General features: G+C 34.0%; 1 protein-coding gene across 15 annotated transcripts in view; it reads right to left on the bottom strand.

The window, feature by feature from the left end:
* Positions 1-13,255, bottom strand: part of GPHN (gephyrin) — a 609,447-nt gene that overhangs the window by 89,460 nt on the left and 506,732 nt on the right. For all 15 annotated transcript variants that reach the window (XM_019451514.2, XM_019451516.2, XM_019451519.2 and 12 more), the window contains one exon: positions 2,582-2,674. In XM_019451514.2, coding sequence (XP_019307059.1) covers positions 2,582-2,674 — 93 coding nt within the window. The remainder of the gene's footprint in view (positions 1-2,581; positions 2,675-13,255) is intronic.

Genomic DNA, 13,255 nt, shown 5'->3' with positions numbered 1-13,255 from the left:
TTTCAACCCACATACCTTAAAGCAAGTGATCCTCCAACTGGTTTGGAGTTTTATGCCACATGTTTCTGAAGGATACTGGCTAATGCTTAGTGATCCAGAGCAAGTTAGCAACCTCTTTACACCTACAGGGTTAGCAATGCTCACTGGTGCCACTGGGTATTACTGGAAGGCCTAAGGCAAAGGCAGAGGAGAAGAAAAAAGGGAGAATAAAGGGAGTGGGGAGACAGGAACGGGAGTAAAGGAAGACAGGGGTGGAGAGAAGAAGGTACACGAAGTAGAGTGGTAGAGAGCCACAACAATAGCCTCAAGGATATTCTTTACCAAACACTGCCTGTGGGGAGTGTTCTAACACAGAAACTAGGACCATGCCTCTTTGTTCACTGATGTCTTCTGTTGCCTTAATTATGATGTTGGTATATATACATAGACACATCAAACACTCTTAGTTTGAGATTGAACCTTATCCACAATGGCTATCTGTTATGTATTATGTCTCTGTTACATATTCTGTACCTTAGAGATAGCTACACTACCAACACTTCACAAGAAACACATAATGAATCACAAGCATGATAGTTTGTTAAACCTTATATATTGTGAGATGTTATTTTAGATGGTTTGTATGTGTGTGTGTGTGTGTGTGTGCGCACACGTGTGTGTGTGTGTGTGTGTGTGTGTGTGCATGTGAAATAACTAAAAACACCACCACTTCAAATCAAAAGAAAAAATAAGATACCGAAAGGAAATTTTAAGTAAAATTTCTTTGGTAGGTTCTAAAGCAGCAGAAAGGCTCTTTTGAGGCTCATGTGGGCTAATCACTCTTTCTGGCAACTAGAAAAGCTAAGAGCATAATTTCTTTTTATTGAGCTGTTGCTAACTCATGTAAAAATCACAGAACAACATTCTGTTTGAGAATAATTCTGCCTCCAATAATTTATTTTCTCACTTTCTTCTATATTATATTATCAAGAATGTAAAAAATACTTTCTTATCCCTTTGGTATTTCATCTGCTATAGTTGTTTGTTCTACTCTGGAAGTAAGAATTCCCTGTCATTTTACAGTAATCCTATATGGCTACCAATTATAAATTCAAAACAGAACTGACAGTTTAGTTGGAGAATAAGAAGCAACAAGAGCCAATGAGGCTATCAGAAGATTGAACTAATTTTCTTTCTGGACAATATTCATTATAATAAGCACTGTAGAAGGAATACATTTGGAAGAAAAAAAGTCCTAAGAGCTGCCAGGGATTTGTTATTCAGGTTCTCAGAAATACTCTCCTTTAGTGGGATCAAGCTGAATGAGGTACATCTAAGATAGTATTCCTGTGAAGGAATACACTAGTAGGAATTAATCTCTCCACCACTTTATTTACGTAGAATATGAGAACAATTCAGATAAATGTTACCTTTCTCTCCAGAGATGATCTAAGGAAATGTGTTTATACTAATGATAGTGATAATAATAGTTACCATTATCAAACGTTTAAAAAAACAATTATTGTGTGCTTGTTTTTGGTGCCAGATACTTTACTAAGGCTTTCTAGGGTCTCATTTAATTCTCACAACAACTTGTTGGGGGTAAGTATTTTTATAATTATCATCATGGAGAAAACTGAAGCTCAAAAAGTTTAGGTAATTTGCTCAAAGTTACATAGATAGAATTGGTACTTGAAACCAGATTAACTCTGACTTTGCTTTTCGAAGCCCATAACCTTAACCATTTGCTATGTTGTCTCCAACACAAAAAGATACTGCTAAGAGATAGTGATGGAACTTGGAGGAGATTAATATATTTAATTATAAAAAAGAGGAAATTTTTTTAATGGCTAGATGGAGTAAAAGCAACAACAACAAACAAGTAAGAGACTTCATAAAGGACCATTAAAAAGGAACCTGTCTTCACAGCTCTAATCAACTGGGAAATGTTTTTAGACATTTCTTCAATGATATCAGCCTTGAGTTAATAACCAATAATAGTTTCTAAGTAATTCACTTGCATTTTCATTTTGGGTTCTTAGATTAGACTTTAAGCAGGCAACTGCTATTTAGTATTTTGCTTTTAACCTTTATGCAATCTCAGGCAACTCCAAAGGTATAAATTGCTGGTACTATGTAAGATTTCAGAGCGTTGAAATCCAGTTCTTCCAGGGAACCGTGCTTGCTTTTTAAGAAGCCCTTAATGATCTCTGGGTTTCAAGCAGAAGAAAAGACCACCCTACATTATCTCTGTGCTGGAAATCTGCTCTTCTTTCTTGGACCACATAGTTTTCAACTAGAAAACATCTGGAAAACTTCTAGACCAGGACTGTCTGCTACCAGTATGTGTAGAGGTCAGAAGAATAAATTATAGTATAGAGTTTCAATCAATCTCTACATATTTATTTGTCAACAAGCATTTTCAGGTAATTATAATACTTTCACTGAAAAGTTTTAATCCAGATTATTATCTGTGATTAAATTATTTTGATAACCAAGGGGGAAACAAATGTAAAACTCCCTGGGTGCCTAGGCTGAGTCAAAAATCTGAAGGAAAAAAAATACAGTGTATGATGATACTCAAAAACCCCAAAATATTTACCTCGGACAGCATAGCCATCTTTTACTGATGCTGGAAAGGGGGGTAGGTTGTCTTTTGCATACACATCTTGAGCAAGGACTCGCCCCATTCCATCTGAAAAAAGAGAATATAAGAAAAATATGGATGTTGAGAGTAATCGGTTAAACAGGCAGTCATAAACAAGGTAGGTATGTGTGCCTGTCTGACAAGGCTTGTATATGGGCTCAGTTAGACCTCCTGATTTCTATCCCAAGGAGTTGGAGACAGAAGGAAAAGATGTATCCTTATGTCTGAAATGAAAGATTAGATTCAGTCAATTAATAGTTATGCTTGCAGAGATTATCTGAATATGAGCGGCTACACAGTCATCAAAGATGTATTGAGTTTGATGTGTCATTAATCCTTTAACTACCCAAAGATGATTTTCTTTAAAAACCCAATTCTTAAACATTTTCTATTCATTTACCCAGTAATTTCACTTCTAGAAATCTATCCTAAGAAAACAGATAAATGTTTATGCACGTATTTATTTCAGTTGCTTATATTAGTAAGAAAAGGAAAGAAATAAAAAGGTCAATAATATAGAAATTTAAATACACAATGGTCTATTTTTATGATAAAATATTATGCAAACTAAAGTAATATTTATGAAGAATATTCACTGACCAGGAAAATTTTTATGACATATGTTTAAAACACATGCAGAACTATACGTGTAGTATATAATCTTAACTCTGTTAGCATAGATGTGTACATGTCAATAGAAAAAAAGAAAGGCATATATGAAAATGTAATGCATTTGTTATTTTAGTATGTTTAGAATTATGTATGATTTTTATTCCCTTTGCTATACTTTTCTGAAAATTTCCAAGTTTTCTACAATGATCATATGCTGTTTTTACATTAAGCAAGTTTTTCTTTTTCTTAAGAAAAGTAAAGAAAAGGAATTTTAGCCTTTGATTTTGGCTTTATTAACCTAAAAAATTATTGACTCTAAGCAGAGGGACAGTAAACTGTCTTGTGAAATGACTACTCAAACCACTCTGGATAATAATCATTTTTAGCTAGAGCTTAGGAATTTGAACCAGTGCCAACAAAAATAAGAGTTTCAAGAGTCATGACCAATTCCTTAAATCTTCTAGTCAGAATCTGTCTTATTATTTCAAAGAAGCAAAGGAATAATAGGAAGTGGAAATGGAAGAAGAGGGGAAGGGAACACATCAAGCTTGTCCCTAGAGACTATAAGTAATACAGGACTTGATTTACAGGAGATGTTTGTATAATTTAGAAAACTCCATTGCTTCCAGAGCTGAATGGGTGTCTTTGTTTGTTTTTTGTTTTTGGCTTTGTAGGGCCTCTGATTTCCAGATCCCAGGATCTAGAAATAAGTATAGAGAGATTTTTCATTTTGTATTCTGATCTACAGTGACAGTGATATTAACTCTTTCCTTTTAGGGAGGTGATAGATGAATTGGAAGGGGAAAATTCTTAGCCATTTTTAGCTTCAGATATTCCTAGAAGGTTGTAGCTATTCTGGACATATCCTGAAGCTACTGACCTATATTTAGTAAGACCAAGGAAGTGGTGAAACCAGAGAGTCTAGTTTGTATTCACTTATACATTATAAACTACCAAATGAACCTGATGGTGAGCCCCATGGCATTTGACAGGATCACAATAAACTTCCTGGGGTGGCTCCTTGCCTGGAACTAATCTGGCCTAGGGTAGTTCATGAAAATGTAAGTTATATACTAGCTCAGATTCTAAGAGAGTGACTTTGCTGGGATTATGAATAGCTCAGTAAAGGTAATAGTTAATATTCAAAGATAGTACAAGGAGATTAAGAAGTATAAACTTCCAGTTACAAAATAACCGGTTCTCCTGGGTCTCCAGCTTGTAGATGGCATATCCTGAGACTTCTCAGCATCCATAATCATGTGAGCCAATTCCTCATAATAAATCCCTCTCCCTCCCCCCCCCATATATACACACACACACATATATGTATATGTATATATATATGTATATATGTATATGTATATATATATGTATATATGTATATGTATATATAAATATATATATCCTATCAGTTTTGTTTCTCTGGAGAGCCTTAACTAATTCAAATGGAATAGAACAGACCCTTATCTTCCACTATATATAAAAATTAACTCAAAATGGATTAAAGAACTACATATAAAACCTAAAACTATATCACTCTTAGAAGAAAAGATGGACGAAAAGCTTTATGACATTGGGTTTGGCAATGGTTTTTTTAATAATGGTGATGAATACATAAAATGTTTTATATTTTTCAAACATTTTCTGATTTTATATTGAAACATTTCCCCCAACAATCTAAGTGGGACTCACATTTTTAAGAAGCTTTTATTTAAATTCCAGTCAGTTAACATACAGTGTTAATATTAGTTTCAAGTGTACAGTATAGTGATTCAACCCATTCATCACCTGGAGCTCATGACAAGTCGACCCTTTCACCTAATTTTTAAAATTTTATTTTTTATAATTTTTTTAATGTTCATTTATTTTTGAGAGAGAGACACACAGAGTGCAAGTTGGGGAGGGGCAGAGAGGGAGAGGGAGACATAGAATTCGAAGCAGGCTGCAGGCTCTGATTGGTCAGCACAGAGCCCGATGCGGGGCTCGAACTCACGAACTCGATCTCGAACTGTGAGATCATGACCTGAGCCAAAGGTCGACGCTTAACCAACTGAGCCACCCAGGCGCCCCTCCCTTTCACCTATTTAACCCATTCCCCCCGCCCACTTCCCTTCTGGTAACTATCAGTTTGTTCTCTATAGTTAAGAGTCTATTTCTTGGTTTTGGCAATGATTTCTTGAGTATGACACCAAAGGCATAGGCAACTAAAGCAAACATAGACAAATGGAGTTACATCAAACTTAAAAACTTTTGTGCATCACTACTGGGTATTTACCCCCCAAAATACAAAAACTATTTCCAAGGGATACATGCACCCCTAGGTGTATTGCAGCATTATTTATAATAGCCAAATTATGGAAGCAGCTCACATGTCCACTGAATGATGAACGGATAAAGAAGATGTGGTATATATATATATGTGTGTGTGTGTGTGTGTGTATGTGTGTGTGTGTGTATACATACATACAATGGAATATTATTCAGCCATAAAAAGAATGACATATTGCCATTTTCAACAATATGGATGGAGCTAGAGAGTGTAATGCTAAGTGAAATAAGTCAGTTGGAAAAAGACAAATAATATGTGATTTCACTCATATGTGGAATTTAAGCAACAAAACAAATGAACAAAGGGGAAAAAAAAGAGAGACAAACCAGGAAACAGACTCTTAACTATAGAGAACAAACTGAAGGTCACCAGAGGGGAGGTAGATGGGGGGATGGGTGAAATAGGTGATGGGGATTAAAGAGTACACTTACCAGGATGAGCACTGCATAATACATGGCACTGTTGAATCACTATATTGTATACCTGAAACTAACATAATACTCTATGTTAACTATACTGGAATTAAAATAAAAAACTTAAAAAAAGATTATATCGGAAAAAAAACTTCCGTGTGTTAAAAGACATAATCAACACAGTGAAAAGGTAATTGATGGAATGGAAGAATATATTTGCAAATCTGATAAATGGCTAATGTCCTGAATATATAAAGAACTCTTATAACTCAGCAACAAAAAGATCAAGTAACCCAACTAAAAATGGGCAAAAAACTTGAGATGTTTCCCCAAAAATGGTATACAAATAGTCAGCAAGCATATGAAAAGATGCTAAACATCACTAATCATCAGAGAAATGCAAATCAAAACCAGAATGAGATATCACCTCACACCTATTAGGATGGCTACTATAAAAAAAAACCCCCAAAATAACAAGTGTTGATGAGAATGTGGAGAAATTGGAACCCTCATATACTCTTGGTAGGATTGTAAAATAGTGCAACCACCATGGAAAACCATAAGAATGTTTCTCAAAAAATTAAAAATAGAACTACTATATGATCCATCAATTCTCCTTCTGAGTATGTATCCAAAAGAATTTAAAGCAGGGTCTCAAAGAGATATTTTCACACCCATATTCATAGTAGCAATATTCATAACAGTCAAGAGGTAGAAGCAGCCCGAATGTCCATCAATGGATGAATGGTGGTGTATATCTCTATACACTGTGACATGATACAACATGGACTGACCTTGAAGACATTATGCAAAGTAAAATAAATCAGCCACAAAAAGACAACTGCATTATTCCACTTATATGAGGTATAAAGTAGTCAAATTCTTAGAAACAGAAAGTAGAATGGTGGTTACCAGGGGCTGAGATGAGGGGGAAAAGTAGAGTGATTTAATGGGTGTAGAGGCTTAGGTATCTAGTATGAAAAAGTTCTGGAGATATGTTTCACAACAGTGTGAATATACCTAATGTCACAGAATTATACAATTAATAATGGTTAAGATGGTAAATTTTATGTTAATGTTTTTTACTACAATAAAAAAAGGAATGAAGTACTGATACATACTACAACATGGATAGATCTTGAAAATACTAAGTAGAAGAACCCAGTTACAAAAGACCACATATTATATGATCCCATTATATAAAATGTTCAGAATAGGTAAACCTATAGTAGCAAGTAGACTAGTAGTTGCTTAGGGCTGGATGGGGGTGACAAGGGAAGAGGAGGAAGCTAACAAGGATGGGGTTTTTTTTGACATAATGAAAGTGTTCTAAAATTGACTGTGGTGATGGTTGTACCTCTCTATGAATATACTAAAAACCCTTGAACTATATACTTTAAGTGGGTGAATTATATAACATATGAGTTATATCTCAATAAAGGGCAAGGATAATAGATGTTTTTAAAAATAAGAATATTTACCTCATTTGAACATGTAACTATATTTAGAAGAGCCAAGAAAAGTCACTATTTGTAGCATACATATACCATCTGGTCTTTAGAGACCTTCAAGAATCATGGAAAGAAAAATAAAACATTTCATCTGGAAAGAAAGAACTGCTTCATATTTAGTTAAGGGTATAATAACATATATAATTAACCATCTTTTTATTTTGGACTCATGCTAAATACAGAGGTTACTATCTTTAATTAAGGTAAATTCGATCCCTACTGGATTTGTTCTGATTTTGGAGTTGGTATCAAATTAACAACAGAGATTAAATTTCTTCAAAGAGAAAAACATGCATTACCTCAAATTTTTGTCTAAAAACCTAGGGCAAGGGAAAGGATTGGGAGAAGAATAGGCAGTTGATTGAAAAATGGTCTACGCTACCAGCTGGCAGAAGATACGAGAGAACAGAAGGAATATATATCAGATACACCTCTCAGCTACAAAAGAAACTCTATCCACATCTCTCAGGAGGGTTCAGGACTAAATAATTGATAGCTTTTTCAATCAGTCAATATTAGACTTCACTCATTATGTGACCAGATGATCTATTTGGGAACTTAAAGAGTATACAGTAGTGCTGCAAATCACTTGGGATATTCTTACATACACTTACCTACATGTTAAATCGTCCCTTCTCTTTGCCCATAGGTGGAGCCCAAGTATTAATGTTGAATAAACTTTGGGCTTGTGATGTTAGAAAAGGAGTCTCAGCCTTCAAACTTGAATTGGAACCAGGCAGGAGTAACTTCTCAAGTAGGTATTATGACTGTTTTAAGTTTATCATTTGGTAAAGAAGCCACAGTGAGCAGCTGAAGCTGTGCAAAATATACGATTTCAGGAAGACCTGAGCAAAATTCCTTTTTCCCATTCTCTCCAGTCCAATGAGAACTCCATTTATAATAAGCAAAACAGTTTCCCCAATATATAATTAATATAACTAATATGCTTTCTTAGGAATATTTGGTGGTGGGAGTTTACAACCTTCACAATCTGCAGTGAGCATTTCAGTTGTAGAAAGTTAGGTGGTGTGCCAAGAAGTTATGGTCCTGTATATTCAGAATCGGAGGACATAATATCCATTCTGTTCTACCATTTCCCCCACACAGTATTCTCTAAGTTCTATATAATAAAGAACATATAAAATTTGATAAAGATGAAGATGATAACTAATGCAAATTTCTAGATTCTGTGGAGATCAAAAATTTTAAAGGTAGGGCTATGTATCACTGGGAACCCTTGTCCATATATACAATTAAGTAATCAAGAGGTTGATAAGAAGAAAGGAATGGAGAAGATTAGTTGATGATTTACACTGTTTTGTGTAGTATGCTTGGTTATAAGGTGATAGAATTTTTATGTAGTCAGCAAGATACTTATGTACAAGTCAGCTTCCCAAATAATAGTAGTCATTAACAAATTCTCTACTCTTTGGAGTGCTAGCTTTTTTACACGGGATGACTGGCCTAAAAATATCTTCAGAAAGAGTCTTTACAGATTCAAATGGTTGACAATGGACATATATAGAAGGAAATCAAAACAGAGAGCTATTTATAAAGTTGAGTATGATTTGTAAGCATTGAATCCAAATGTATTATCTAAATGGTAAAAGTAGTATATTTAATTTGTTTGGATGGACATTTATTCTGGCCCAGATTTTATATATATATATATATATATATATATATATATATATATATATATATACACACACACACACACACACATATATATGTATATATATATGTGTATATATATATATATAAATTTATATATATATATATAAATCTAAATTTAGATGTCTAAATTTAGGTGTCTAAATTAAGATGTTAGGATACCCAAATGACTTTTGGATATAAGAAGGAAAAGCATCTTAATTTTTCAAAGTCACTTATTGAAATGATTTCACAGCTGTAAAGTTCACTGTGTTGTTAGTTCTAAGAAGGCTGTGGAGGAAGTCAAGGGGAAACTCTGAGTTCAGTGGTCTGGGAAATTGATTCCTTGTCCTCATTTTGGCTAAGATCTATCATATTCATAGAACTTATCATAAAGATCATGATTCATATCATAAAACTATCAGTTTTATGAATCAGGAGTATAGGAAGAATGTGGCAGATAACAGAAGGCTGAAAAGAAAATATATTGTCTAAGACTTCCTCTTGTAAAACATGGATATAAATCAGTTTGCTATTGATTATAAATTCCTCAAAAGCTTACTTAAGTTCATTGTGACAGCACTGATACTGCAACATTTAAAAACCACCATCCCATCCAATCTAGTGAGAGGCTACTGAAGGATACTTTTGACTTAATGGCTATCCATTGTAGTCACCAAAACAGTTGAGAAGGCAGGTTTGATACCATATGCTTACTCAGGCCAAATGACTGTTGGTAGGAACAATATTATTTATTTATTTATTTTTAAATTTTTATTTAAATCCAAGTTAGTTAACATATAGTGTAGTAATGGCTTCAGGAGAATTCAGGGATTCATCACTTACACATAACATCCAGTGTGCATCCCAACAAGTGCCCTCCTTAATGCCCATCACTCATTTTCCCCTCTCTCCACCCAATACCCCTCCAGCAACCTTCAGTTTGTTCTCTGTATTTAAGAGTCTTTTATGGTTTGCCTCCCTCTCTGTTTTTACCTTATTTTTATTGGTAGGAACAATATTAGATATTAGTTAAGGCTAGGGATTAAGAGGAAAGGTGAAGCATATGAAGATTTGAGTTGTTACAGCATTAAAAAAAAACCCTTAAAATGAAGTAAAGAATATGTACAGAAGGGTTCTTGATTATTTAACAGATACTAAATATTTAACATGGTGGATCCCCTCCAAGCTATCCCAATATAATTTATTCTCCATATATTCACTATATATTTGAAAGACTAGACAACATTTTGGTACACTATAGATCTCATTTATGCATTATAGTCTTCATTTATGTGAAAGTTTCATGTATAAACTGAAAAAGAGTGAATGATTGAGAGGTGAATATCCCTATGATGAAAACAAGTACATTAATTACTCTCTAGTTACTCCAGAAGTCATGGTTATGGAGTAGTACAATGAAAATCTCTATGCTTTAAAAATATATAGCTTGTTCAAAGGGGCATTATGTTGTGTATTTGTATCTTTTCATCTAGGGATGCTCATTACCTGCCAAAGCAATGAGTAAGGACAAATATTACGTTATGGTTCTTATGTCATAAAATAAAAATAAGCTTTGTGCAAAGTTACAGAATTTGGAATAAATGCAAGTGTTACGATTACCAGAAATGATTGTCATGATTTAGCAATAAAAAAAGATGCAATGCAATTGGTAACAAATTAATTCTTAAGTTGTATTGTGGTTTCATGATATCTATTTTATTAGTGAGTATGATAACCCACATCTGTGTCACCTATATTCATTTCTATATGTAAAATATTAAGTTTTAAAAATAACAACTGTGTAACTGTAAAAAGCATTTAACTTGACTAAAATAAAAAAGTTTAGGAGAAGTACTTAAAAAATATATATAAAATGTTCTTAAGGCACAGAAAATGTTTCAGTTGAGAGTAAGTGCTCACTTCTTTTAGTACTTAATCATGGAAACTTTGCCACACCCAGGTCAAATAAATAGGGTGTCACTGGTAAATGGGTAGCACTTAAGTCCAAGGGGTGAATTTGATGGTTAGGATTTGGTACAAGTAAATAAACAAAATGTTTTTTGTATAGTTTGAACTATTTAAACTTTTCTTTATTGGTAATTTCTCAATCACTGTCCTAGAAATTGTCAAGTGCTCCACAGGAAAAAAGAATTTTTTTACTCTAATTTCCATAATTTTGAACTATACTATATAGTTCAAAACTATACTACATAGTAGGATATACATATCCTACTATACTAAAAATTATTTCTAATTTTTTCAACATTGGTCCTCTATCAGGATATTGCCATGGTTATTAAAAGAAAGGGGGTGCCTGGATGGCTCACTTGGTTAAGTGTCCCACTCTTGATTTTGGCTCAGGTCATGATCTCATTGTTGTGAGATCCAGACCTGCCTCAGGCTCCATGCTAAGCATGGAGCCTGCTTGGGATTCTCTCTCTCCCTCTCTCTCTCTCTCTCTCTCTCTCTCTGCCCCTCCCCCACTGGCATGCGCTCCTGTGTGTTCTTTCCCTCATAATAAACATTTAAAGAAAAATTCATTAAAAAAAGAAAGGCAAAATATGCAAGAAGTATTTTATAAAAATAAAAAAATACATGATAAAATAAAGCTCCTAGATGGAATGCAAGAAGAAATAAATAATAAAATTACCAACTAGATATTGACTTTCAAAAATTACTGGTGGCTTGGGGTGTCTGGGTGGCTCAGTCAGTTAAATATCTGACTTTGGCTCTCTTTCTCTCTCTCAAAAATAAATAAACATTAAAAAATTCTAATTTTATTCCATTTTAATGGAAACATTTTGCCATTGCTTGTATTCTGAATCATAATGGTTTTTTTTTTTTTTTTGGAATATACCATTTTCTTTTTTTTTAATATAATTTATTATCAAATGGCTAACATACAGTGTGTAAAATATGCTCTTGGTTTTGGGGGTAGATTCCCGTGGTTCATCGTTTACACACAACACCCAGTGGTCATCCCAACAAGTTCCTTCCTCAATGCCCATCAGCCATTTCCCCCTCTCCCTCATCCCCCCCCATCCACCATCAGTTTGTTCTCTGTATTTAAGAGTCTCATGGTTTGCCTCCCTCCCTCCCTGTTTGTTAACTATTTTTTCTCCTTCCCCTCCCCCATGGTCTTCTGTTAAGTTTCTCAGGATCCACATATGAGTGAAAACATATGATATCTGTCTTTCTCTGACTGACTTATTTGACTTAGCATAACACCTTCCAGTTCCATCCATGTTGCTGCAAATGGCATGATTTCATTCTTTCTCATTGCCAAGTAGTATTCCATTGTATATATAAACCACATCTTTATCCATTCATCAGTTGATGGACATTTAGGCTCTTTCCATAATTTGGCTATTGTTGAAAGCACTGCTATAAACACTGGGGTACATGTGCCCCTATGAATCAGCACTCCAGTATCCTTTGGATAAATTCCTAGTAGTGCTATTGCTAGGTTGGAGGGTAGTTAATATTTTTTGAGGAACCTCCACAGTGTTTTCCAGAGTGGCTGCACCAGTCATAACTTTACGGTTTTAACATAGACTATGGCACTTCAAAATAGATACTGAATAAAAAGACTGATAAGTAAATTATGTCAAATAAAGCATACATACTTACTTACATAAAGACTGATAAGTAAATTATGTCAAATAAAGCATACATACATACTTAAAATGTGAAAGGATAATGAGGTGTCCATAAAGAATGGAAAACTAAGAATCATATTTAAAGACTTTATCTTGTTTTAACCTCAGATATATTCAATAGAGCTGCGTAAATTAACTTAAACATCATTAAAACTCCTTACTTTTTTGATTAAATATACATTATTTTCTATCGAAATTGCTAAAATGAGATATTATTTATGATACGCTTTATTTTAAAAAAGAGGATACATGTATGGAAATATATGATGGTATGCATAGAAGAAAGTATGAAATAGGAAGATAAGTCTACCTGGTTGCAACATAGGGATAATTAGGCCAATGTTATAGGTCTTATTCCTATGGGAGTTAATTTTACTCAATTATATAACCACAAAAATAACTCCCCCAAACAAAGGGGCCTTGTGACTACTGTGATAACAGCCCATGTG

This window comes from Panthera pardus, unplaced genomic scaffold, assembly GCF_024362965.1.
Source record: "Panthera pardus isolate Hobbes unplaced genomic scaffold, ASM2436296v1 HiC_scaffold_24, whole genome shotgun sequence".
Classification (NCBI taxonomy): Eukaryota; Metazoa; Chordata; class Mammalia; order Carnivora; family Felidae; genus Panthera; species Panthera pardus.
The sequence above is the reverse complement of the archived record's forward strand: the minus strand, read 5'-3'. Positions and strand labels throughout refer to the sequence as shown.